A 25,625-nucleotide genomic window follows, 5' to 3' on the forward strand; every position below is an offset into this window, starting at 1 on the left:
CAATCCTGGAAAAAAAAAAACAGATGGAGTTCTTATACGAAAGCTGAATCCTGTTAAATATTTGTTTAATTGAGATTTTCTTGACATGTTCCAGATCTGTAAGAAGTTCTTGTCAGGAACTGAAGCTTTGAGTGGCAGTCTAATTAATGCTCCAAAACTCATCTCGTATGAGAAAACAGCAGAAGATGTGAAGTGTTAAGTCTGTGTGACAGCAGCATGAAATAACAGCTGCAGCAAACTCACCAAAGCACCCGTTCCAGTGCAAACTGTAGACCCCATGAGCCTCTCATACTCCTCTAAAATTGGCATGAAGAGATCAGAGAGATTATATCTGTTTTCCCCCCGTAATATGTTAAATCTGGTTCTTTTGTTACACTAGAACCAGGAACCAGAAAGGAACAATACACAACTCCACATTTGTGCGAAGCTCAAAGAGCCAGAGATAGACTATGCAAGTAGTTTCTATGTTTGCGTAGTGTATGATGGAGTATTGATTCAACAACACCTTTTGGACTTTTCTCCCAACATCCCTTCATCTTCTCTCCTCTGCAGTGTGTCCTGCAGCTCAGGCCGCAGCCGCATGTATCAATTTCCTCCTTAACTGTGGTGTGAAGATGAAGGTCAAAGAGCGCACGTAACACAAACAGAGACATTTTTACTTTGTGTGTCTGTCTGTCTGTGTGTGTGCGCGTATAAAGAGGAGATTTAAATATTTAAAGGTGTCTACTGTCACTCTCTTTACCGCTCTACTTCTGTTTCTTTTTCCTTCATGCACAAGAAATGTTAACATGGTTTATGTATGATTTTAAAGGCTGAGGTTCAAATTTCAACTCAAAACTAACTTGTTCTCTCTCTCTGTGTTTCTCTCTGTGCAGCCGAGCCTCTTCCTCTCATGGACCTGTGTCGACGTGCTGCCCGTCTGGCGTTAGGTCGGGAGCGTCTGCAGGAGATCGAGAGCCTCCCTCTGCCCCAGTCCCTGAAAAATTACCTCCAATACCAGTGACTGACACCAGCAGAGCACACTGGAAACACAAGGACACACGCCAGAGCATCTAATAGTCTGAAGAAAAGAATGAAATGAAGAAAGCAGAGAGAGCGTTAGCTGCATGGTTGTCGCTCTACTTTAGATGGTTAAATGAAAGGAGGATATAGAATGAACAGCACCAGCTTCTTTTTGATCTCCAGCTGCTTTTTCTTTAGATTGGACTTGACATAAATTATTGACGATGGTATCCCATCAGTGTCTCACCCATCCTGGAAGAAAACCCATCCTGTGAGGACAGCATGGTGCGGTTCAGAGGGCGATAGAGACAGTGAGAGTACAAACACCGCCACCTAGTGAAGAGTAAAGAACTTCAATGAGAGAGCACACCCATCTTTCCCTGGAGGCCTTTCTGATACTCAGTGATCATTTCAATGCTGTTGTATACTAAAGTGTGTATTCATGGTCTCCTCTGGCACAAGGGACAGGCTACAACAGTATTTTAGCACTGAGTTTGTCTTGTTGACCTCGGCACAAACATGACCACACGTCTCACACAAGAGTAGATGAAAACATGGCTGCAGAGTAATTTATCTCCTGATCTCCTGACATCCAGACATTTAGTCTGAGTAAAGCCCTTTTTAGACACAACTCAATGAACAGTAGTCTGATAAATTGAATATTTTAGTAAATCAGAGTTTGTTCTATGAAAAGTTTGTAGTCTCAATACAGTGGACAATAATAAGACTTCAAAGTGTTAGGTGGAATGGAAGTAGTTTTATGAAGGAAGAAAATTAAGTCATCAGTGTGGATTAAAAAAACATGTTCCTTTTTAGTCTCCATCAGAGACCATTGTTAGTGCAGAATCATAACATGACAAATGGGATACAATAAACAAGTGAACCAGTCAGATTTCGTGTTAAATCTAACTTAATCCTGATTGGTGGAGGGAAAATATTCAAATGACTTTTTTTTTTTTAAATGAGGACCACCCACTTTAAACCACAAAATACACATATCACTGTTGTGTTATAACAAAACCAGTTCTAACTTGGGCATGAATACATTTTCTTTTAGGACCTCATAAATGAAAGTAAGAAGTTTAATGTGAAAAGATTTTGTACGAGCCTTTAATTAAGAAGCACTAAAGCATTTAATCCGTTAATGTGCAAGCGTTAATCTGCTGCAGCCTTCATTTAACTGTGATTAGATTCAGTGCAAACTTTCACTATGAGGGAAGCCTTGTGAAAATGTTTCCAGGTCTTAATTACTGGTCCTCGCTGTCACTACTTCATCAAAACAAGCTGCATGAGTGAAAAGGTCTTTATGAAAGAAACAAACAGCTGTGTAACATTTACGGAGAAGCATTCCTAACCATAAATCATGTCACATTATGTCAGTAAGACCAAAGTGTTTCACACTGAGCTACGTTCTGTGTGTGAGAGCAGTGTGTTGCCATCACAAAACCAGTGCTAACATGCTGTTTGCATTAAGAAGAGCCTATCCTGCTGCTGTAGCACCCTGTGTAGCTCTCCGGTACCAGACAGTATCTGTCTGCTCCCCCACATCTGTATTACAGGCTGGAGCAGTGTTTGGGAACATCTGGCAGGACAGATGTGTTTCTGGCCCAGATTAGGGGACACACACACACACACACACACACACACACACACACACACACACACACACACACACACACACACACACACACACACACACACCTACACACCTACACACACACACACACACACACACACAGTAGACCAATCATGTTCTCCTTCCTAAAAAAGCTTGAGTCACTTTTTTTACTTCTGAGTTTGTATCTTACATTATAAATATTATTATTGTGATTATAATTATTTGTGTGAGTGTCTGATGATGTTGATGATGATGGCAGGATGATGATGATTATTTATCAGAAGCTAGTTCTATGTGCATTTTTTTAAACTGTCATTGATGGTTACATTCAGGTAAATATGATACAAAGATCCTGGTGATGACGAGAGATAAATCAAGAGTTGTATCTTCAATGCTGCTTTTACCATGTTATTGTTTTATTATAATTATTATTGTTATAATTATTATTATTTGTAATGGTGGTGTTTTAACCTCCTGTTTTCATCAGTTAGGATGGAGAGTGAGGGACCGTTCAGAAAAGTAGTGGAATGTACTTACAGACGGTGCAGTTCAAATGAAATGTGAATAAAAGCCAAGTGAATTTAAAAAATGTCTCTTAAGTGTCCCCTGTGTTTCTTTTTTTTATGTCATTTCTCTTCACCCTTAATAGGTTTAACACAAGGACTGAGCCTTATTTGTGTCCAAACACAACACTGTTCACACAATACATCTGACACTCACAAAGTAGTCCAAGCTGCAGTAAGATGCAAAACATCCTGATAATTGAACTGAGATGGACTCTTTCTCAGCATGTTTAAATGTGCCTGAGGAGCCTTTAATATACTGAGGGACACCTTGGCAAGGATATAGGGCTGTAAAGTATTTGGCTGTAAGCTCTCCTGATTGTCAAGTGTGCAGTTTCTTGCTCAGGAAAGAAAGTGCTATGCTTGGCTCATCAGCTGCTGCAGCTGTAAATACAGCTCACACTCAGCAAGGAAGATATTGACACTTTGAAAGACAACACGTCAAAACTGCAGGGGTCTGCATATAGGAGAAAAAGACATGAGAAGAGACCTGATGTGGACCTAGAGTTCTTGTTTCCTCTGCACAATGTGGGATTACACTCATTAGGTCCACACACACACACACACACACACACACACACACACACACACAGTAGAGTGATATGTGAGAGATCAATTGCAGACAGACCGTGTAATGAAGCTCCTGCATCTCGGATGGATTTACACACACAATTTATGTCTAAAAGCTGTCCGATCATCTAAAGCTTTATCTGTTTTATTATCCCAAACAGCTGGCCACAAAGGTGTAATTTAGACACAACAGTCTGCAAAGAGCCTACTGTGGGTTGAATTAGATTGTCCTAACTGCTCCCAATAAGAGCTGTTTGCCATTTAAGAAATAAATGCATCAAAGATCTTGTCACGGCAACAATGTGATTTAAAGCTATAAAAGCTAATGAGGGTTGTAACATACACTGTATACTTATCATGGACTTATGTAACACAATTATGTGCTAAAAACAGATTTTACACAGCATCATCAACAGCACCGTCATCCAACAATCTAGCAAACAGGACACAGTTCACTGACTGTCAAAGTAACATGAAGAGGAAAGTATTGACTAGGAAGTTTTTTATTTAACTGTGTTCAAAATAATCTCATTTCTGTCTTTTACTCTAACTTAACACAAAAACTCTTATATAATTTATAGATTTGATGACTGCCAAAAGCACCATTCAAATACCAAAGTCATTAGTAACCAGCAAAATATCGTTCATGCTGCTCACATTTTGTCGATATGGTGTGACTTAAAAATTAAAAAGCGAAGAGTCAAAGGTCAGAATACAGAGATCAGTTAATGATTAATACAATAACCAACCAACCATCTGAAATATCATACCTGAGATCTGAAAGGTTTACTGAAGAGTGTACTAACATTCAAGTTGAAAAGGAGTCAACACTTATCTCTCTGATCAACTTTCTGTGGTAAAAAAAAAAACGTACCGTAAATCCAATTCCAAGATTATAAGAGAAGAAAGGACATAAAAAAGTCAAACTTACTAGTCCTCCTGAGTCTGTGTGTAGTTTTGTGTAGCGTGGGTTCTTTAGAGGGTGATCGAACATGTGGAGCTCATCAGTTAAAAAGGCAAATTAAGCTACTAATTAGCTGATTGTTTTTTTTTTTCATCCTCAGGGAGCGTCAGAGTGAAGAGTCAGCAGTGTGGGAGCAGGAGGCCAGAGCGAAGCTGCTTCACACTATCTTCACAAACACCCAACGATAAAAGACGGTCAATTAAAGGCTTTGTTCCATCGATTGAAAATACAGACACTGAGGATTACACAAATGCAGGTATTTTTCATACTTGTGTTTTAACTTAAAGATTCTTCAACTGATGTCTTAAAAACAGCAAATGCATAAAATCAATGCATTAGACTCGACATTGTTTCTTGTGGCATATGAAATACACATGTTCAAATAAAGTACAGTTTGCATATTCTCTAAAGATATGCCCTCTATTTTTGTTTTTCTTCACATGATTGTGTGTTCTTCCCTTTACATTTTTTTTAAAGGCTACATTTTATGATGACAGTAGATAGGGTGGAACATCGAGGAGAGAGAGAGTTGGGAGTGAGGACCTGCTCCAGGTCGCCTGCTTTGCAATCTGCCTTTGAAGAAACACAGAAACTTAAATATCATTGTGTCAAAAACACTCAAGATGACTTTTTAAAAACACTGTAACCAGACTTGAATAACAGAACGTTTGTTTCATTTTAGAAATGTGATGCAGTGGATGCAACTCGTGATCATTCCAACAGCAGGATTCAGCAACAAAAAATAATTGAACAATCGCCAATAACTCAAAGATGAAATTGATATTGTCTTATACGAGCTAAAACATGAGAGCAACAAACACATTTTCCTAACTTTATTATGGAACGATGATTATTTAAAAATTCAACTTGAGCCCTGTTTGTCTCTGATGATCATGCGTTCTGAAACAAGGCCTGTTATCCAAAAAGTAGGTCTCTTTCACTCCTGTTTAATCTCTTATCTTCCTCTTGATGATCAAATAAATGATATTTATTTATCTGTGACAGACTTCACCATGCTTGTTGTTTTCCTCAAACCACCCACATCACTCTGATAAACGATCCAGACACCCACAGTGGCCTTGTTTCTTTAAGGCTCTGTTGGCCAAACTGTTGCAAACTGTTACATCATCAAACGTGTCAGTGTGTATTTTACCACAGCATTCAGTACATTACAAGAAAACGCAGATCTCTCTTTGAATAATGCACTATAGTTTTTATAAACACATTTGTTAGCTGTTTTACTCTGTGGGTCTGATCCTGTCTTCTTCCTCTTTTTTTAATCATTCCTGCCCAGAGACTGAAGTCATCACAGACAATATAGTCTCATAACTTTGGCTGACACTCCACGTGAACAAAATGTAGCACTGGGCACAGAATCATGAATTACATAAGCACATGTATGACTTCAAGACTGAATTATTGTTTTTGAATTATTTTATAAATCTCTGCGAGAAATTGAGGTTTTACACTCTGTTATTTTAGGGACATGCTTCTCACACACATAAGTCCGAGTCACACACATGCACAAACAGGTGGACATGCATTAGTGGAGAGATGTCAGACTGCGGCTGCTTTGCTATGCAGGGAGCACACCAGAGTGGTGTTAGGTTTCGGCGCCTTACTCAAGGGTACCTCGGCAGTACCCTAGCAACCAGAACAAGTTCTGTATTTTTGGTCAGCACCGGGACTTGAACCGGCAACCTTCCAGTTTCCAACCCAAGTCCCTACAGACTTCATGAGGAACCTTCAGCACCCACACAATAGGCCACTGATCCAAAACTTTAAACTAAATAGCAAATCAGGAGAAATTGTAAATAAAAGTTTTCATTATGTTGATTTCCACCATCTCACTATATTATTCTTTTATCATTTAATCTGTCACAGATCTCACGCTTGCACACATACAGTAGTGTTGCTTAATTCCTTTTGTCACCAATTTAAAGGTAATGACTTGAGAACTAAATGTTGTTACGTAAACTTGCAATCCTGCAGTATTTGTCTCGAGAAGCTATTTGATAAATTTGTGACACTCTAAAATGTACACTTTTCCCTTCTTTGTGCTCACATTGATCTTTACCTGTGTGCGTTTATTATGTAAACACATAAAACACTGAGTCAGCATTCTCCAACATGTTGTGAATGCACGCAGAGTTGCCAACTTTGATATTGTTTTGTGCACAAAGAAGACAGATAGTGGCTTCGAGTCTAAAACAAGTCTTTATTGGTCAATATACAGAGAGCAGTGGGATGACCACTAAAGACAGAGATATCCCGACTGTTTGTTTACAAAAAGAAAAAGAAACATATATATAAAATAACTGTCTTGAACATTTTTACAGGGTTTGTTTTTATATGTAAAAGAATCTTTTTTTTCTCTTTAAACTTTCTGAAGCACAATTTGACAAAGGTTGACGAGGGAAACAAGGCAGTTGTTTCACAATGATGACATCACGATCACAGAAGGTCAAAGGCCAACAGAGGGAGGGGGAGGAGCTGAACAGGAGATGTATCAGTCACTGATGCTGTATGGATATGAACAGGTGAGAGGGGATTTCTCTGAGTTGAAAAGGGAACACTTGTTTGTATGAGGACAAACTCGTGGAACTGTCTGAACCAGCTCAATTTAATCTGCAATTAAGATGGTTCGAGGTTTATTTATTATTAATGGATGATTTATTATTCCTCCTGATGACTTTGTAACACAGGGGAGCTCTGCGTGTGCTCACCTTTCTTTAAAGGGTCACTTTGCCAATTTGACAAGAAGTTCAGTTCACTCATGAAATAACAAGGCCCCTGGAGTTTGTATTGATTTTGTCAAATGTCCTGATGAGCTGAACTCAATAGACCAATTCTAGTCTTTATCTACGGATAATTCAAAGCATAATAACGTTAAAATGGTCAAGAACCCACAGCTCTAGGTGTCTGTCTTAAATTTGACTGTAAGATTGTAGTCACAGTCTGTTTCAACCTCTGTCAAGAGATGGGGATAGTACTGAGCTGCATTAGGAGAAGAGTAGGATGCAGAGTTTTTGGTAGATAAAGTATTTTTTTACCACTAATATATATCTCCCTGTGTTACTTTTTTATTATACTGCACTTTTCTTTTTCTTAAATAGGGCTCCATTTACCTTGATGGAAAAAAACTAACTTTTTCTATGACTTCATCTGATAAAAAAAACCTATAAAATTAACTGATCGGACCAGAAACAGTGCAGGCTACAATAGGCCACAGTATGATGTGCTACACAGACAGATGTTGTGCAGAAGTGTCTCACATGTATTTTAACATGAATCCACTGAATTAGTTCATTGGGTTATGGAGCAACGATCATCTTAGTTTTAAAATACTTTTGAGAGACCAAAGATGGACGATATTAAACTGTTACCATACCTGATATGTACATAAATCAAGACTAATCTGAAAGGTTTATGACAAGAGACAACAGATCTACGAGCAATGTCATATCTCTTCAGCGTCCAGGCAAGTACAGCACTGTGAAGTATATGGAGAAACTCAGAATGAGAGAGACGACAATAGAGGACATACACCGAGTGAAAGTACAGTTATGTTACACTTACATTACTTCAGAATTATTGTATGAATACATTAACTAATAGATGTGTATGGATGCAATTGTTTTTAGCAATCTTTCGTAATGTAGATCTTTTATTAAAACAAAACAAATACAAAAGTAATCTGAGACAAGTGTTTAAAGGTTCAGATAAAAGTTCACATCTTTGTGTCAATGTGAGAAACTATTTGCTAAGTTTGAGCCAATTCTGCACATACACTAAGAAACTGTGCGTCTTTAACATTTACCATTTATATTTTGATTTATTGACTTGACTAAACTGTATGATATGAATAATAATGGATGAACAGATAAATGTTTGCCAGAGCTGTTGTAATACAGATGAGTATGTAGTTCTGACTTTGTCCAGCAGAGGGAGACATTTACTTAATAATGACAACATGAGCAGTTTCAGAATGTTTTTTTTTCCAGCAACCGATTGTAAAGATTTTTTTCAGAGCTTCGTGTGTGTACTTGTGGTGAGCTTGCAAACATGTCTGATTGAAAGGTGTGTGTGTGTGTGTGTGTGTGTGTGTGTGTGTGTTTTTGTTGATAATATCATGTTAGAGTGTTTGTTCATAAGTGCAGATTTTTTTGATAATGTGTTTGCATATTCTGTCAGTATGTCATGGATGCACTGTCCCACATGAGTTTTCCCTTATGCTTCCTCTTTTTCACCTCCTCTTTTTCCTCCTCTTCATCTTCATCACTGTTGTCTGACTCAGCACATGTCATTCCTCCCACTTGTTCCTCCTCCTCTTCTTCTTCCTCCTCCTCCTGTTGTTCTTCTTTTACTTCTTCATCAAGCGCCTGAGCTCCTTGTACATTCTAGAACACAAAAACATGATTCAAAAAAAGACCACACAGATCCACTTTTCTTCTCTCCTTCCACGTCCTCTTCTCTTTAAACTGATTAACCTTTGGTATACTAAAGCAGCACAAAAAGACAAGGATTCTAATTGAAATCTTCAAACCTCCATGGGATTGATGGTAATGGTGAGTGCAGAGTTGTTCCAGTCTTCCTCAGGATCTTTGATGCTGTCTTCATCCTCTCTGGACCCTTCCTGATGTGTGGCATGGATCCTGTAAACGCCAATTACTACAATAACCACTAGTGCGGCGATACAGACAACAATTACTACTGTCGCTGCTGGAGGGGCTGCTCCTGGAGGAGAAGAAGAAAAAAGAGGAAAAAAAACACATTAACTTGTAACTTGTTGTTTTGTATTAAATTGTGTTATCTTATGCATGTTTTAAACTTGTTCAATTAATATGCATTAATATAATACAACCAAGGATGCATAACAATCTCCAGTTATAACAGATGAATAAAGGATTATCTTATCTTAACACAGGATACATTACAACAAAAGTATTGTATAATACCAGGAAAACTGATTATACTCAATAGACTCTCTTCTATATCGCACTTCATACCTGTATACTAATATGACTCATTTAAATCATACATCTACAATGTAGTTCCTTATGTTGAATGCCTAGTTTAAAAGCCTTACCAGTACTTACTGTACTAGACCTAACTGAGATTTATGGACGTAATAATATCAGCCAGGAATAAAACACTAATCTGCCCCATCCCTCCATCACTACATTTTGAGCAGAAGATACATGTTTGTTACATTCGGTGGGTACCTGACATGTGTGAGTTAAGAGTGTGTATCATGAACGGGTGATGGACAGGTCTCATGTACTGAGGTTGAGCAGCCATGTGATTGACATGTTCCACAGGTGCTGACCGGTGCAGAACGCTGACCTGCAGTGACAAGACAAACCGAGTGTGGTATAAAGACTTAAAAAAGTAAGACAGAGAAGAGAAAAAAAAAGATGTCAAACTGACCTCCAAATTGAACTCGTTGCTTGTGTAACGTCCGTTGAGTTCGGAGCAGGTGAGTCTAAATCTTCTGTCGCTTAAGGTGGAAGGACGCCAGTTCCTATAGCGCAGCTGTCTGAGCGCCTGCTCATAGTGGACCATGGAGTCCACACCTTGTTACACAGGAAAAACATGTTGTACATAAAATACCTCTAAAGCACTGTGTTTATAAGTCTGATAGATTATGACAGGAGTCCTTTTCAGAGACTTCTCCAGAGTGTGGATGTTAATCTTAGTAATGTAGAAAAGGCAATGGGGCATCAGTAACATTTATCATGCCTTCCTACCGTATATAGATATTCCAGAGGTGGAGTTGGTGGCATCCAGGTGTTTTCCCAGCAAAGCACTGTGATGAATCTCCAGACTCTCTCGCTCAGGATTGAGCTCTTCCCCAATGACCAGCACATCGCAGTAGTCCAGGTTATGCATCACCTCCGTCACACCTGGTCTGCGAGCTGGGGACAACAATTCATAGGTGGGGAGAAAAAAACAAAAAACTTAAAGCTTACGAATATTTGTTGCATACAGAGTTAAGGGAAATAAAAAAACGTGTTCCGTGATATAGACTAAAACATTGCAAGGCTGGCCTGACACGAGAACATGTTAGTAACACCCCGTTCACTCACAGCCACCAAAGCTGTCTCCCTTCATCACTGTGCTGGTGATGTGAAGTTCCTTGAAGGGGGCCACACCCAGCGGGCCCCGCAGGTCACCAGCAGGCCTGACGAGTCGATTAGATCCTACGATGGTGATTCTCGGTTCACTGGGTGGCAGGACCATGACGACTGACTTGATGTCTGGAACGGAGAGACATGTGTCGTCCCCGAAACACCTGACACACACACACACACACACACACACACACACACACACACACACACACACACACACACACACACACACACACACACACACACACACACACACACACACACACACACACACACACACACACGTGCGTACACAAACACACAGATAGACACAAGAACAGTATCAGTGTCACTTCGCTGTTGATTTGTGTTGAACTGCATGTACTGGTGTCAATTTAGATTTGTTACTTATAAGGGGAAATAATAATCATAGTAAATCTTTTTGTTTGTGTGATTTGCATACTGTGAATATTCTGAAAGGAGAATCTTTTATCAACACAACACAGGATGAACATCCTGTCATGGGAAGCAATTCAAGTTACGGTTTAATAAGATACACCCCTGCTAAGCTGTATGGAGAAAACTAAACTACGCTCACACATTGGGAGTCCATGGTTGTCCCTGATTAGATTGCATTGAAAGTGGCTAAGAAACAGAGCACTATATGCTTTCCGAGGTTACAGTAGATTCTGATTCAAGTGTTGTTAAACCTTCCAGGATAGTGCATGCTCATGTTTCTGTTTTAAGGGATTATAGTGGCATTGGATGTGGCGCATGACTTCATCTTTACCCAGTACAGAATGATCATCAAAACCACTTCCCCAGTTTTTTTGAAGAAAACCGGTGGTGAATATTTTATTTCTTTGAATTCCCTTATCACAACATTCTATTGGTTTGAAATATATGTAGCCATACGTGCTAATTAAGTTCCTATCTTCTAATTGTATTGATCTGGAGTGTCTTTTGTCACTTGTGCCTTTTATTCGTATTTATTTGTAATTTGTATTTCTCTGTTTCCTGCCAAGGGACAGCAGATGGAAACTAGCACTTCTGCTGTAATCTGGCATCTTTTACAGCTGTAATTATTAAAGCTGTTCATATACGATGTCCCTAACAAATTTTTAAAAAAGCATAAATACTACTTTCTAGTTTCTAAACAAAACTACATATTCAAAATGTTTTTACATCATGTAATTTATATCAAATAAGTTGCAGAAAATAAAAGTTCCCCCACTGTGTGAAAATGATTCTCTTTATTTACCATTATCTCTCCCAAAGGTTTTCCTAAAAGGAATTGTCTTGTTCTAAGTCATGCAGAGAAAATGTTGATGAGAATGTTATTTAATGGAGCCTGACATTATTTGGTGACCATTTTCTTTTACTCCCCTTTATTGAAGAGTGAAATGCATACAGAGTAAGTGTGGGCTATTTCATAAAAGACATTGCTCGTAGTGACTGTAGATATTCTTACCTCAGCTTATTTAAACACTGACAAAGACGCATCTTTTCTGTATTTCAAAAAGTTAACACTTCTTTAAATATGAATCAGCAAGGTTGATTCAAACTGAATCATCCCTTCTACAAAAGAGTCCTTATGTAACATTTCAGGATAAAACAACCTTGCACGGATACGTTTAAAATACTAAAATGTTGCAATAAAGTGAAGCATCACTTTAAAGATTGAGTAACATGAACTCCACTTTCACTCTTACAGGAATAAATCTTTAAATGTAAAAATACTACTTTAGAAAAGAAGTGAAATACATAAGAGACAGATGTTAGTGTAATCCCGGCCTGATTGAATAACACTGACCCTGTGATTACTGAAGTGCTGATAATAATCAGTGAACTCCTCCTGCTACTATCAGGCGCATTAAAACAATGCAACACTAAGAGAACAATGCTGAAAACATCAACAATGCGTAAATGGAGTAAGTATTATTATTTTTTGACTCCACACACAACAGATTGAATTTCTCTGCTGGGTGTAAAGGCGGGTCTATCTGTCTTTATCTGGAGGGGAGTGCTGAAGTGTTTTTCAGAGTCAGAGCTCGCTTCACTTTATCGACCCGCGCACGTCTAAGCTGATCTGACCTGCCTGCTCGACAAATGAACAGACTCTGGCTGAGTGCAGAGACGGGAGCAGACACATTAAGTATACACATTCAGACACACATGCATCGTATAAGTACACACTCTACAAACTTGAGCACACAAATGCACTAAAGTCACACATGCAGTCAAAGTTCACAAACCTCCTCTGGTGCTTGATTCATGTTATACAGTATTTTGACCAAAGCACAGCACCGATGTTTCATTTAGACCGCAGGGGACTGTTTGAAAAGGTGAAAAAGGGGAATAATATGTCCTCTTAAAAGTTTTTTTCTTAAGTTTTAAGAATTATATAAAACAATGGAGACTAAAAAACGTCTTTCCACTGTTGCTCTATTTCCAGCAGGATGAAACAATTAATGGTGTTTTCTGTGGAGAAGCTAAAATTTAAAATACTATGTTTCTAAATACTGATAACTAACGACAGTTTATTGGCAATATTCTTCACTTAGTAGCTGCTCACATTATTGGCAACTTCATTTACATAGTAAACTTCAAGGTCCCTGATTCTAATCAAGGTATGACTGAAACAGAACATCGGGAAGTCTTACAAACTGGTGCAATATCAGAGAAAAAAAAATCTAGTGTAAAAAAAAAAAAAATCATCCACCAAGTAAATTAGCACTTACTGCACTGAGGTGGTGATGTGCACACGTCTGAGCCCTGGCGTGGGGAACTGGCGAGAGTTGATATAGGACACTTTTGTCATAGCTGTATTGATGCTGTCCACATCCTCTCCCTCCACCACCAGCACAGACTGAGCTGGGTTAAAGTGGAACTGAAAACAAATACAAAACAGTTTACACCCTAGTATGGAAGTCTGGAGACACAAATACAAACAGGATAAGATTGGAAAAGCCTTTATTGAGCCCACAATGGGGACATTTTCAAGTGTCAAACAGCAGCAAAGGAATGAAACACAAGGTGCCATAGTGCGTAAACAATCAATCAAAGAGCAGCACCAGAGAGCAATTGTTGCATTTGAAGTATTGCACATTTAACACATTGTAAGTTGAACATGGTATTGCATATTTGAAGTTTTGTATTATACGGTTATAGTAAAAACACACCGTGGATTAAGTTATGTTGTACTTTAATGACTCAATTATTCATGTCTTGGCTTTAGTAGGAAATGTGTGCTCATGGCTGTTTGTTATTGCACTATTGCATTCTTTAATATCCACGAACATGTGACTAATATGGAAATAACACTTACTAAATCCTCCTGTAGTTATTGAAAATTAGGTTAACAGTTAGTGATCAACCAACCATTGAGTGTCTAGGTGTACATTTTGCCGTCAAAGAAACATTATCTGTAATTTTCCACACAAACCTTGATGTCCTTAGCAAGGCTCTCCAGTGAGTTGATATCCAGACCTTCTTTGCACGCCTGCAAACAAGAGATAACCTTCTGGGTTTCAATGCGGCCCGGTCGGATTGTCAGACCTGACAGGCTGCCGTGAAAATACTGGGTAAATCTCGGGGTCGCGACTTCACCACCTAAAGGAACAGGAGAAGGCAGTTTCATTCATACCTGCATGATTGTCTACTGGGCTGCTACCAGCTGGTGTTTTATTGACTGTAATGACCTCTCTCCTGCCTTTTGTACTCCCTCTCTCAAGCTGATCCACTTTCTTGTTTCGCTTCAGCTCTCCTGAATGTCTGCTTTTGATTTTTGCCTCCTCTTAACCTCCTATAACTCGAAATTGTTTAATTTTCCCTGCCTGGATGAAGAGTCATGCTTTGGAGATTTAACCTGTTTTTGCAGAGACTAAAGACACAACATGTATTATGAATGCTTCCAAGAGAGAGGTACACACAGTTTGCTGAAAATAACATCAGAGAATCTGCTTCACAAAAAGCTTACAAGAACCAATGGAAGGCCGGCAATAAAGAATTTAGAGGTTATTTTCCCACGTCCACAGCAGAGGGAAGAGAAACATTGAAACCACTCTGAACATCAGTTTAGCCAGGCTTTAAATGTAACTGAATGTCACTAAAACTAAGATTGTGTTGTGACAGCTGTATCACGTCTCGCAGCATTTTTATAGACAAACAGTAATTGTTTGAAATCTAATGTTCAAAAAGCATATATTTAAAGAAGGGAGCAGGTGTTGTGTGATATAGCTGAACCAACACAAAAAGCCACTTAAGAATTAGTGCCATCACATAAATATGACTGAGTCTGCAGCACTCACACACATATATTATAATAAACTTCCACACCTGGAAACCCTGTAGATATTTTGACACTTCCTGTCAGCTTTATGCATTGGATTTGATTTATGACTTTGACGGATATAATGTGTGCTTGACCTGAAAAGTTCTGCAGCTTCCACAGAGAGGCGAAGAAACATCCTTTCATGCAAAATAAATGGAACCTCTAGTGTAACACAGTTGGTATACGTGTCTTTGTGTTTGTGAGAGAGTATCATATAAGCGCACTGCATCGTAGGGTCAGCTCCATCACAAATTCTGCCAAACACTCACATCTTCTATTTTTGAAACATAGCACCAGATTTTCTGGAGAACCAGCCGAGTGTTTTATTTTGCACCTCTAAGTGCTAATACTCACCATATTGTTTATTTGTCATAGAAAATACATCCAGTGTAATGTAGAGATAACATAAGGATTTAATTGAAAGTTACTTCTTGCAATTGAACATTTTCATGATCCTCAAATGAATGTATTTTTGAAGTTCACATAGTATGTTGTATTGAGCATTTCTGTTCACTTTATATTTGCTTTTAAAAGGAATAATCAATGATCACTATATCGTACTTTTGATATACTTTGATATTTTTGTTCATAAGCAGGCCTCATTAATTCAGTGTTTTTCCCAGGTCCTTCTAAACCCAAAGTATTCATATTTGCATCATTGTTTGTACCAATGAGCCTACCAACAATGACCTGCTGTTCTCTGCTGTCAAACTGAATACATGTTTCTTCAAAGTGGCTAAATGGTGACTTAATGATCTTGTTGTTTGTTGTGACTAACCCACATACTGTAATACAGACTGCCAATTCTCCTTGTACTGAACTTTTGAGAACAGTGAGACTGAGGGAGAATGACAGACAGAAACAGCAGATACTATTGTGAACAGAAGCTGCCAGTATAAGACTGAATAAACTAATTCTCACAGTTCTGTTAGTGTGGATCATGCAGAGGTGAAGCCATACAGAGCTGAGTGAAAGGATGCTGCAACAGTGAAAACAAAGTCTGTCTTCAGCATGCAAGGTCATACAAACTGTACTTTACATTACATTGTACAAAAGGTGACTTTACAGTTCAGTAATACTTTCCCTACATTCATTGTTGAATTGCTACATTTGAAACATGTCTCTATTCAAAGATATTTCCAACATTTTTGTCCAATTGCATTTTTTTGCATTTAAGATGTTCCTATTCTTCCCAGAGAGGTGAGGAGGGTGATAATACTGACCCAAGACTCATTGGGAACAATGGAAACAAAATCATCAACATCATTTCCCATTACCCTGTCCAACATCATAGGATTTTGCATGCTTAAAATAGCAAAATAGCATAAATAACATTCATTTCAAACAATTAAACTATTTGTGGAGGGTTCTTAAGCTATGTCTAATGAAAGGACAAAAAACAAAATGTGAAATGCGTTGATTGATGATCCTTACTTGTGCTGTACTCACTCTCTGATGGATTAAAGTGTCTGCTAAGTGAATTGTAGAAATGTTATGCACACTTATGATCACAAAAAGCTGGACTATGATGGGAAGTTTGCATGTTTTATTTCTGGATCAACTGTGCCTCATGTTTAGAAACACTGTGAAGTGTATGCAAGTCGGGCTTTTCTCATCCAAATTTCCTCAATCTTGACTGCTGACTGTTCACTGCTAGAGTTCAAAGGTCCTGCCTTGCAGAATTATTATTACTGAACTTAACAGAGAAAATGTTCATATCTGATCACGACGACAGCAACAACATATTGAAAATAGGGATTATGTTGTTAAGCTTGGTCATTAACTGATCACTGAAATGCATTCGTAGCTCTTGCAAAACATACATGTAAGTCCAAGTGGCAGCCCAAAGTAAGTCAGGAGGTGTGAGACTGCGCCTACTGAGGGCATCAAAGAAGTCACACTTGGTCACGCTGGTACTGGAGAGGAGATCTAGAAGAGATACCTTCACACAATTCCACTGGGCTAAAATGCCACAAATAAAGTTCTGTTTCACCTGTTTTTGAGCATCATATTTACACATTTAAGAGACTTTTTTTTTGCACAACCTCAGTCTGTGGAATTTTTCTGTGGCTTTAGCCCAGCAGAATTAATCTGTGGGTGTCTACTTTGCGAATAGCCAAAATAAAGAAAAATCTACACCTTCTTTATAAATGTTTTGTCTTTGATGTTTGTGGGTTCCTGATCAAACAAAAGATCTACTAAAGTACAGCTAAGGCTACTTCTTCAGTAAGATTGCAGCTGCTGTCTTACGTCAAACTTGCACATATAAAATAAAAAAACATGATTGTAAAGCTCTTTGGTTTCATTAAGACTAAAAAAAACCCTCACTGTGTCAATTAGACGCTGTGTGCTCCAACGTGGCATAACAATAAATAGTGTGAATAAATAACATCAGTCTTGTTCTGTTTTTTTTTTTTTTTTTGTATTTGACCATGCGTTAGAAAGAAACAAGGTAAACAGGATGTTTGTGATGACAAGAGCTGTAAGAAGAAGCACAGTGAGAGAGAAAATAAAGGCACTGTCTGTGTGAATGCAGAAAAAGTCTTCATTATCATGCCCTTTAGTCTCCTCCTGCATCTCTCTGACTAAGGCATTGTTAAATCATTTCTATTCAAAGAACATCTTTGTGATTAAGTGGCAAAGTGCAAACTAATATTTTTAGAGTAGTCGGCATATGTATTTTTACAGATCCATTAAAGAGAGACATGAGTACAAGTACAGAAGAAGAAGATGAAGGGGAGCGGTCTCGTGTTGTCTGCAGATCTTACATTAAGAAATTAACAAACAGGAAGCAAACCACAAAGAAAAGAGCCAAAAACCTGTTATGCTTGTAGTACATTGTGATATCCAATATGATCGTCATTTTCTCACTTGAATGTGTGCTTAAAAAATACTGACGCAGCACATGTTGTTACCACTTCAGCTGCATAGTTAACACTTACTGATGGTATGTGTTGACTGATGACTCTCATTATCTAAACAATATCACCTGAGGCTCTTTCTGCCTCCTCTGTGCTCAGTGTGTTGTGTATACTGTGTGCTGTGAGAGTTGCTTTAAAATTGCCCAACCACTCTCCTGTTGCACAGAAAAAACAAGATGGGGAAAAAGATCGCTGTACATCAAAACTCAAGAACAGCTGATGGCTGCAGAAAACTGCTGAAAAACAATGAGCATATTTTTTGTTAACCTTATATAGTGACGACACATTTTTCACACTTTTCTGCTCTCAGGGCAGTGAAAGTACAGTCTGAATGTCTTTCATTCCACATGTCGCATCATTATGCTGTTGATTGTGGTGAAAAGAGGGGAAGGAGAAATGAGAGGCTGAAAGGCAATCTTGCTCACTAATGGCCTGCAAAGTTATCAGTTGCGGCTTAGTGAAGCTTAAAGCGGCTTCATTGGGATGTAATAGCTGGCAAACTTGTCCTCCATTCACTCTCACTAATCCCTCCTTCAGGGCCTTCTCTCACAATCACAGATTCATGGAAAGAGGCAGAAAGAGAAGGCTCTGTGATGCTGAGGAAGAAAATGATGACGACAAAAAGACCATTTGCAGTAGGGAACCCATTTAAACGGGAACCCAAATGTCCTCAGGATTGGAGCTTTGGATGATGCTGGCGGGTGTTATGATTTAGGCAAGCTGCAGAACGGATCACTCCTGCCTCATTCTGCCCTCCCATAAGGCACTTTTGAGTAATTATTCAAGTCATAAACATGGGAGCAGGGTAGCTCTTGCTCATTCAAATGTGATCTCTACCCGCTCTTGTTCTCTGCTGCTGGAACTGACACACAGAATTCCGGTTTGATACCCACTTAGCGAGCTCCTCTCCATTTCAAAGAAAAATACTCGCAGCCCCAGGGCATAAATCTTAATCTCTTTATTTATCTTAACACGATGACTCGTGCTGTACTCTCTCTCTCTCTCTGTGCTTTAAATGTAATTTTCCACATCTTTTGAGCCTGCTGAGCCTCTTTGTTGATGCAGTTTGTCATATGTTGCTTTTGTCTATGTGTGTGTGTTACAAAAGTAGATTTTAATGACATTTATTTAAACAAAATTGTTGATGAGAAAAAAAAAGCGTCCCCCTTAGTAATAAATCAATCGTGCAAAGGAGTCCCTCACCTTGAATTTTACGACACACAACATGCAACACATTTCAGTAAAACAGCTAAAATGGTTTTCTTTATATTTTCAGCACATTCAGAAGCCGCTCTTGCAAAATCAACATCCTCGGATGGCGTTTTTTAAATGTGTTTTATTTAAGCTTGTTTCTAATTTATATTAACAGAAATCTTTTACACTCAGTAAAGCGGTTTCCACCAGTCTGCATGTAAAACGGACTACACTGGTTGAAAGGAGGTGGTAAAAATGATGTACTGATGTTAGTCCCTCTGTTAAAAAATAGGTCTATAAATAACTGTTTGCATCATTTAATGCGGAGCAAATAAAAACCAGAACCTGAACCCTGCTGAAAAGTCTGCTGCATATAAAACAAGTGTCAGATTATAGTGTGGCTGTAAACAAGCCCAACACCCGAATGTAATTGCAGCTGTGTCCTTTTCCTGTCTGGTTTCAGCCCCTTTAATGCTTCAAAAGAATATCTGCATTGAAGCTACTCTGTATTTATATTAGACACACAAACACACACAGATTCACTGACCTTGCCAGCAAGCACCCACAGTCAGCTGCGTATCAATCTTTGCTGTGTGGATCGGCCAGTCATCCGTCACCAGGTAGGGCTCATAGGTAACACCGTCCACGAACAGAGTGACTGCAGGGAATTCAACGTTGATCACATAATAGTGCCATTCTTTGTCACAGATCTGTGAAGGGGAGAGCAGTTTATGTCATTAAGCCGCAATACTTTCCTTAATGTGTCCACTTATTATGCATTCAACTGAGAAAATATTCCAGGCTCTCATATAGATGGAAAGAGGGCAGTTTTAAAAACACATTAGTGTTGTAACTGAGTCGATTTTTAAGGGTCTTATTTAGGTTGGGAGTGTTTTTTCCCATGTTTATGTCATTATGAAGATGATGTTTACTGCAATCATGCAGCAGGGACCGAAGGCGAATCCTTGAACATTCTTCGCCGTTTTTACCTTTCATGACAGAGAAGCAGCAAATTCCTCTTTTCACCTCTGCATCATTTGCTCCCTGTCTTCAGATGGCTAATGAGGTTTCTGTCTAATGAGCTGTTCATTAAATGCCCACGATGAGTGACAAACACAGCTATAGAAAGACCTCAGTCTCTTTGATTATTCCTGGAACCTGAAAGCACGCATACTGTTCTCTTTCTCCGCGACTCTCTACCAACACAAACACACCCACAAGTTCTCCACCATGGTCTCAATTACAAGTTAGAGAACAGATGTATGCTGCTTTGTTTAAAAGGCTTATTGGGATACAATTTGTTTTTTCATTAATATTAACTGACCCACAGATTGTTTCTATAAATGTATAAATTATTGATGTATATATTATTGCCTACCCTTTTCATCCTTTTTGAAATAATTCCCCTTATAATTTCCTCAGGCTCGACCAACAACCTGAGCAAGCTACAGGCGAAACGCGTTGTTTGCGTTGTTCACAAATGTAGAAAAGTTCCGAGTTGATCATTTTTTATGGTATTTTCCTACAACTGTGTGCACCTGAGAACGTGTTTGGGCCATGTACCCTGTTGGCCATTTAAACCGTGAATCATGTTAATAAGATTGTAAGCAGCATTTGTGATTGACTGTTGACCAGCCAAAGGCTTAGGATAGTTTCTGTATAGTCCACAGATACTCATAAATAAGATTAACAGGTAATCATGGATAAAAGTTAGACAGAAACTATCACACTTTAAGCATCCATGAAAGACTGCAGGAAATACATTCTGTTATAGTTTAGATTTAATACGTTGTGGAGAAGCTACACAGAAATAAGTCCTGTTTTCACCCGTTTAGCCCATAGGAGGATTAATGACCTACTCAACACAGCATGGGATCCTGAAAGCAACAACACTTCAGTCTAATAATAAAGCACCTGAACCACAGCGCTTGAATGCGTGCAAATATTCTGTACTCAAACAACAAGTGTACTTCCTTTAAAAGTAAAAGCCAGAGTTTTAATGTCTTGAGCCCCTTGGTGGAGCCTTTAAGGATTTATAAGTCTTTACTTTATTGTTCTAGCTCTCATAGCCACACCATCTGTTTTTCCCTTGTAATAAGTCTGGTGTGCAGGGTTCAGTTGAAAGTGCTTTAAGTAATTTATTTGCACTGAAGAGGAGAAAATCTGCTTATTTGAAATGCACAGAAAACAGCAGGGAAGGATAGAACATTCAGATAGATTTTCATTTTTTGAGATTTCTCTCTGAGGCTCAGTGGCCACACAGACACACAAATACCACACACACAAACAGAGGGTTTATTCCAGCTTTTATTTGCACTAATGGGGTTGAGACCCGTGTTAGTGCAAGTAGGAACCCCCTGGGATGCTCAGTTTTGAGCAGGGAGTCTTACTTAATAGTGTGAGAGATGAAAATACCCACAGATACCCTTCATACCCAACACCACGTCTCCCACAAGAGACCAGAATAAGTATAGATAGTTACCATGCTTTTGTCGTGATTGTGTACTCATGTAACAAGAATTAAAGGAAAAAGCTCACAATACAATATATGATGGAATCATCTGGTTGTAGCTTTAGTCTTTTAGTGCTACATAAACATCTTTTGGTGCAGGTCCAAGTGATTGTAAAAATGAAAATCCTTTAGTGGTCAAACTGAGGAGGGATAGCCTAAACTTCAAACAAACGTAAAGAAAGTGGTTTATGTCCTACCTTTACTGTACGCAGATGAAGTTATCCAATCATTGCTGTGTTATTAACAATGACTGTGTTTGTATTAGTTTAATCATCTCACTTCAGTGATTTGTATGTAGACTTGTCTGAACAGGCAGAATGAGCTGACACTTCCATTTAGCTGCTGGTTGATTGACCGCCAGGCTGCCTGTTGAGGTCACTAAATAAATTATACAATGAAAACAATGAGCCCTATTCGTTAGAGTCTGACAACTCTCTTGGTTAAGTGTGACGTTTTTCTTGCAATCCTCTCAGGCCACAATAATGCTGCTAACATGAAAAATTGACATCACATATAAAACAGGAGTCACAATTTGCATCCATGCGTGCAGTTGTGTGAGGCCGTACCAACACATCTCCTTTCATTTCTAAATCCATGACATCAGCAAATAGCAGTAACTGCTGTCATGGATTTAATAAGTGATGAAATGACAAATTGGATGCAAACATTGATTGTGCTGCCCTTTTTATGGATTAGTCCAGGTTATTTCATACTGTTGTCAGAAAAAGACCCGCCAGTCAAATGAGTTGGTTTGATGTATCTCGACAATGAATGTTTGCAACTGAGTCTGTCCTTAAGCTTTCTTAATGTCACCAAATGTGTGCCACATAGTTCATGTTGTTGATCCATCCATTGTCTCTTTTTATGTGACACATGTATTGATCTAAAATGGGTCTAAAGGTTGATGTAAACTGGACATCCTTTTGCTGTTGCCCTGATTTGTTATCAGTATTTCACATAGTTAGGCTCCACTTGTCCATCTGCAGGACAGCTTTTAAGCAACAAAAGGCGGCAGGAATGTGATTGATTTGGCAGGTGAATATGTGTATAACATTCATCATACATCATAGTTATGTAGACATTTTAATATTTACAAAAATCAGGGAATCATCAAGGTCATTGGGAATATTCCTCTAAAGATCAATAACGTCTGCAGAAATATTATTGCAATCCATTCAGTACGTGTTTAAATATTTATTACCATTACTGAAGTCGATGACTGACTGATGGACAGACACTGATAATTTTAGAGCTACATAACTCGCAAGGTTTAAAGACTCTTTGGGAAATGAAAAAACAAACAAGCTATAAAGCTTTCCAGCTTTCCAAAGCATAAGACAGATTATCATGGAGCTGGGGCAGTATGGAAATATGACAACAACAAAGTGAGCTACATTATTTCTCCCACACAGAGAGTCTGATTGTTTCTCCATTGATCTTTTATCTTGTTGCCCCTCATTTTCTCTGTGTTTGTGTCTGCTGGCTGATAAGTAGGGCTGGACGGCATAGCAGAAATAGATGACATGAACAAACAGTTTGCTCTATTTCTACATGTTCTTTTAAAATGCTGGGTGACTGCATGTTTAACTTTCTTTACCAGAAAGACTTTTCTATGCTTCTCTATTTGATTATAATGCGTGAATGTAAATTGGATCACTTAGTGTCTAACTGACAGACAATGAACAAAGATACTTCATATATTTTTATGATGCACACGACAAATTGTAAGTATTACAAACATTGTTGGCGAAGACACAAGTCCCCTTGTTATTGAGTGGCTTGCAGTGCATTGTTATTTATGTGCAGAGACTGGGCTTGACTACTGCAGTTAAAGCACTGAATCCAATCCAGCAGTCAATTTGCTAACGATACTGACGGTGTAAACTTATCTAACCTCCACATTTACTAACACACACACAGGCAACACATGGACACACACAGATCATTAGTCCATACCAACAGCAGTATACTTAAATACATTTCACAAGCATGTTTATGTATATATTGCATGTCTAAAGGGACATCAGTCGGGGGTAATTTTAAAGCATTTCTCCTCTGCAACAAGACAATGAAACACTGTAATGAGCAGGTCCCCAAGCAGGCTGCAGGCCTGTTTACAATGAACTGAATCCCATAACAGCCAAAGAGAGAGAGAAACAGCTGTAGCAGTAGAGAGAGAGACTCTGAGGCTATGTTCCTGCAAATAAACATGCATTTCAAAATGCATCATTTCAAAATACATCCCTTCCATTTCCTTAAAATAGCTGTTTTTAGCTATTTTGTAAACTAGTTCATGGACGGACACATGACGTGCCAATTTAGAGCATAGGGATATTTTGCACCGGCACTTCTAAAGTATTTCTTCTTTATGGATACACAAATAACTTCCGCTGAATGACCTAGGGACAGTATTTAGTGGAAGAAAATCATTTCCTCTGAAGCCAAAAAAAATTAAACATAATGTGCTTTCAGAGAAATGTGGAAAATGGCAACAGCAATTTTCCTTTACAGCTGAATGCTACAGTTCAATGAAGGAGCAAAATATTTCGCTACATCCACAAACTACGAATGACAGAATGAGCAGCTGCTTTTCAGAAAATGCCAAAAGGATTACTGAATTGAAAGATTTCAGCAGGTGAATTACAACAGCCTCTCCAGGTCAAGTAAACTCTTCCTGACTGATACTCAAATATCTAACCAACAACGCTCCCACACAGAAGTCATAAACAGACCTTTTCTGAAGACTTCGGTGCACATTTTAGGCCATTAGTCAGAGCAGACACACTTGACTTGACAGGAAAAAAAAGCACAGGTATTACCTATAACACCAAGACCCTGACACTGAAAAAGGCAGGGGGAATTCACCTGAGTTCTTTAATAGTTATAGTTTTTTTTAGAGCTTTGACATGTCAACAAAGCTTTGTGTGAAATGGAAAACTCATGCAGTTGCTGTATTTAAACTTAACCCCCCCCCAAAAAAAACAAGAAAAAAACCAGACAATTTTACATTTCATCCAAAGAAAAACAAAGGACTATTTATTTTTGTATATTCAACTTCAAGTAGTGTTGGTGTGAAGTGCATGCTGCTGACAATGAAACAGAGCTGCCTTTAAAAGAGATGGTTTAGCCTGTGAATTTACAGGTCAATGTCTGCTGTGAAAAGGCCAACTTTGAAGGAGATAGCCTGGTGAGGAGTTTTCCTGAAGCATACTCTAACTCCAAAAGCATGAGGGCAACTGTTAACAGAATTGATTGGGTTTTGTTTTTATTAAATCGTGGATAAAACACAAATAGATAAAAGGCAGCTGTGTACTTTCTCTATGGGAGAAAAAGCTGTTCTGTCGTTCTTCCTCCAGACTTTACTGTGTTGCTTTCTTCTTCTACTTTATGCCTTTGTAAGGTTTGTCTATGTTTCTTAGCCTAGTATTGACATGTCAGCGCCACTTAATAGTTTTAAATTTTTTCCTGATCGAGATTTTGCACTGTCATGTCTGGTATCCAGACACTCTGAGCGTTTGATTCATCACAGTAACTAACTACCCTCCTTTGAAAATTCTGCTTGCAGATGCTGGTGATTAAACCCTACCTTATACTGAGTGAGACTCCCTCTGTTGAGTATATTACCATGCAATAGCAGTGTTTTATTGCTGAGAGTAAACACAAGAGATAAGCCTGTCTATCTCGATGTTAATCTGCCACAGTGTATTTACGAGAGGCTATCACATCTTTAAAAAAAAACAGGCGATAAGAGCCAATCGGACCCGTAAAATACTGGGGAGTCTGGAGGCAGAATTAAGTTTTTCACCTCAGGGATCTCTGGATAAACAATTAGATT

The 25,625-nt window shown here is 38.6% G+C and overlaps 2 protein-coding genes across 5 annotated transcripts in view; one reads left to right on the forward strand and one right to left on the reverse strand.

Annotated features, from left to right (window-relative positions):
• LOC306827261 (SPRY domain-containing SOCS box protein 4-like) overlaps positions 1–3,213 on the forward strand; it is a 70,473-nt gene extending 67,260 nt beyond the window's left edge. For all 3 annotated transcript variants that reach the window (XM_079348962.1, XM_079348961.1, XM_079348960.1), the window contains one exon: positions 876–3,213. In XM_079348962.1, coding sequence (XP_079205088.1) covers positions 876–1,003 — 128 coding nt within the window. In that variant the 3' untranslated portion in view covers positions 1,004–3,213. The remainder of the gene's footprint in view (positions 1–875) is intronic.
• Positions 3,214–6,915: 3,702 nt separating this feature from the next.
• clstn2a (calsyntenin 2a) overlaps positions 6,916–25,625 on the reverse strand; it is a 139,482-nt gene continuing 120,772 nt past the window's right edge. For both annotated transcript variants that reach the window (XM_079347348.1, XM_079347347.1), the window contains exons 11-19: positions 19,826–19,988; positions 14,276–14,442; positions 13,572–13,720; positions 10,807–11,012; positions 10,468–10,635; positions 10,148–10,293; positions 9,943–10,063; positions 9,264–9,454; positions 6,916–9,117 (exon numbers count right to left, since the gene is read on the reverse strand). In XM_079347348.1, coding sequence (XP_079203474.1) covers positions 8,908–9,117; positions 9,264–9,454; positions 9,943–10,063; positions 10,148–10,293; positions 10,468–10,635; positions 10,807–11,012; positions 13,572–13,720; positions 14,276–14,442; positions 19,826–19,988 — 1,521 coding nt within the window. In that variant the 3' untranslated portion in view covers positions 6,916–8,907. The remainder of the gene's footprint in view (positions 9,118–9,263; positions 9,455–9,942; positions 10,064–10,147; positions 10,294–10,467; positions 10,636–10,806; positions 11,013–13,571; positions 13,721–14,275; positions 14,443–19,825; positions 19,989–25,625) is intronic.

Source organism: Symphodus melops (genome assembly GCF_947650265.1).
Source record: "Symphodus melops genome assembly, chromosome: 7".
NCBI classification, from domain to species: Eukaryota; Metazoa; Chordata; class Actinopteri; order Labriformes; family Labridae; genus Symphodus; species Symphodus melops.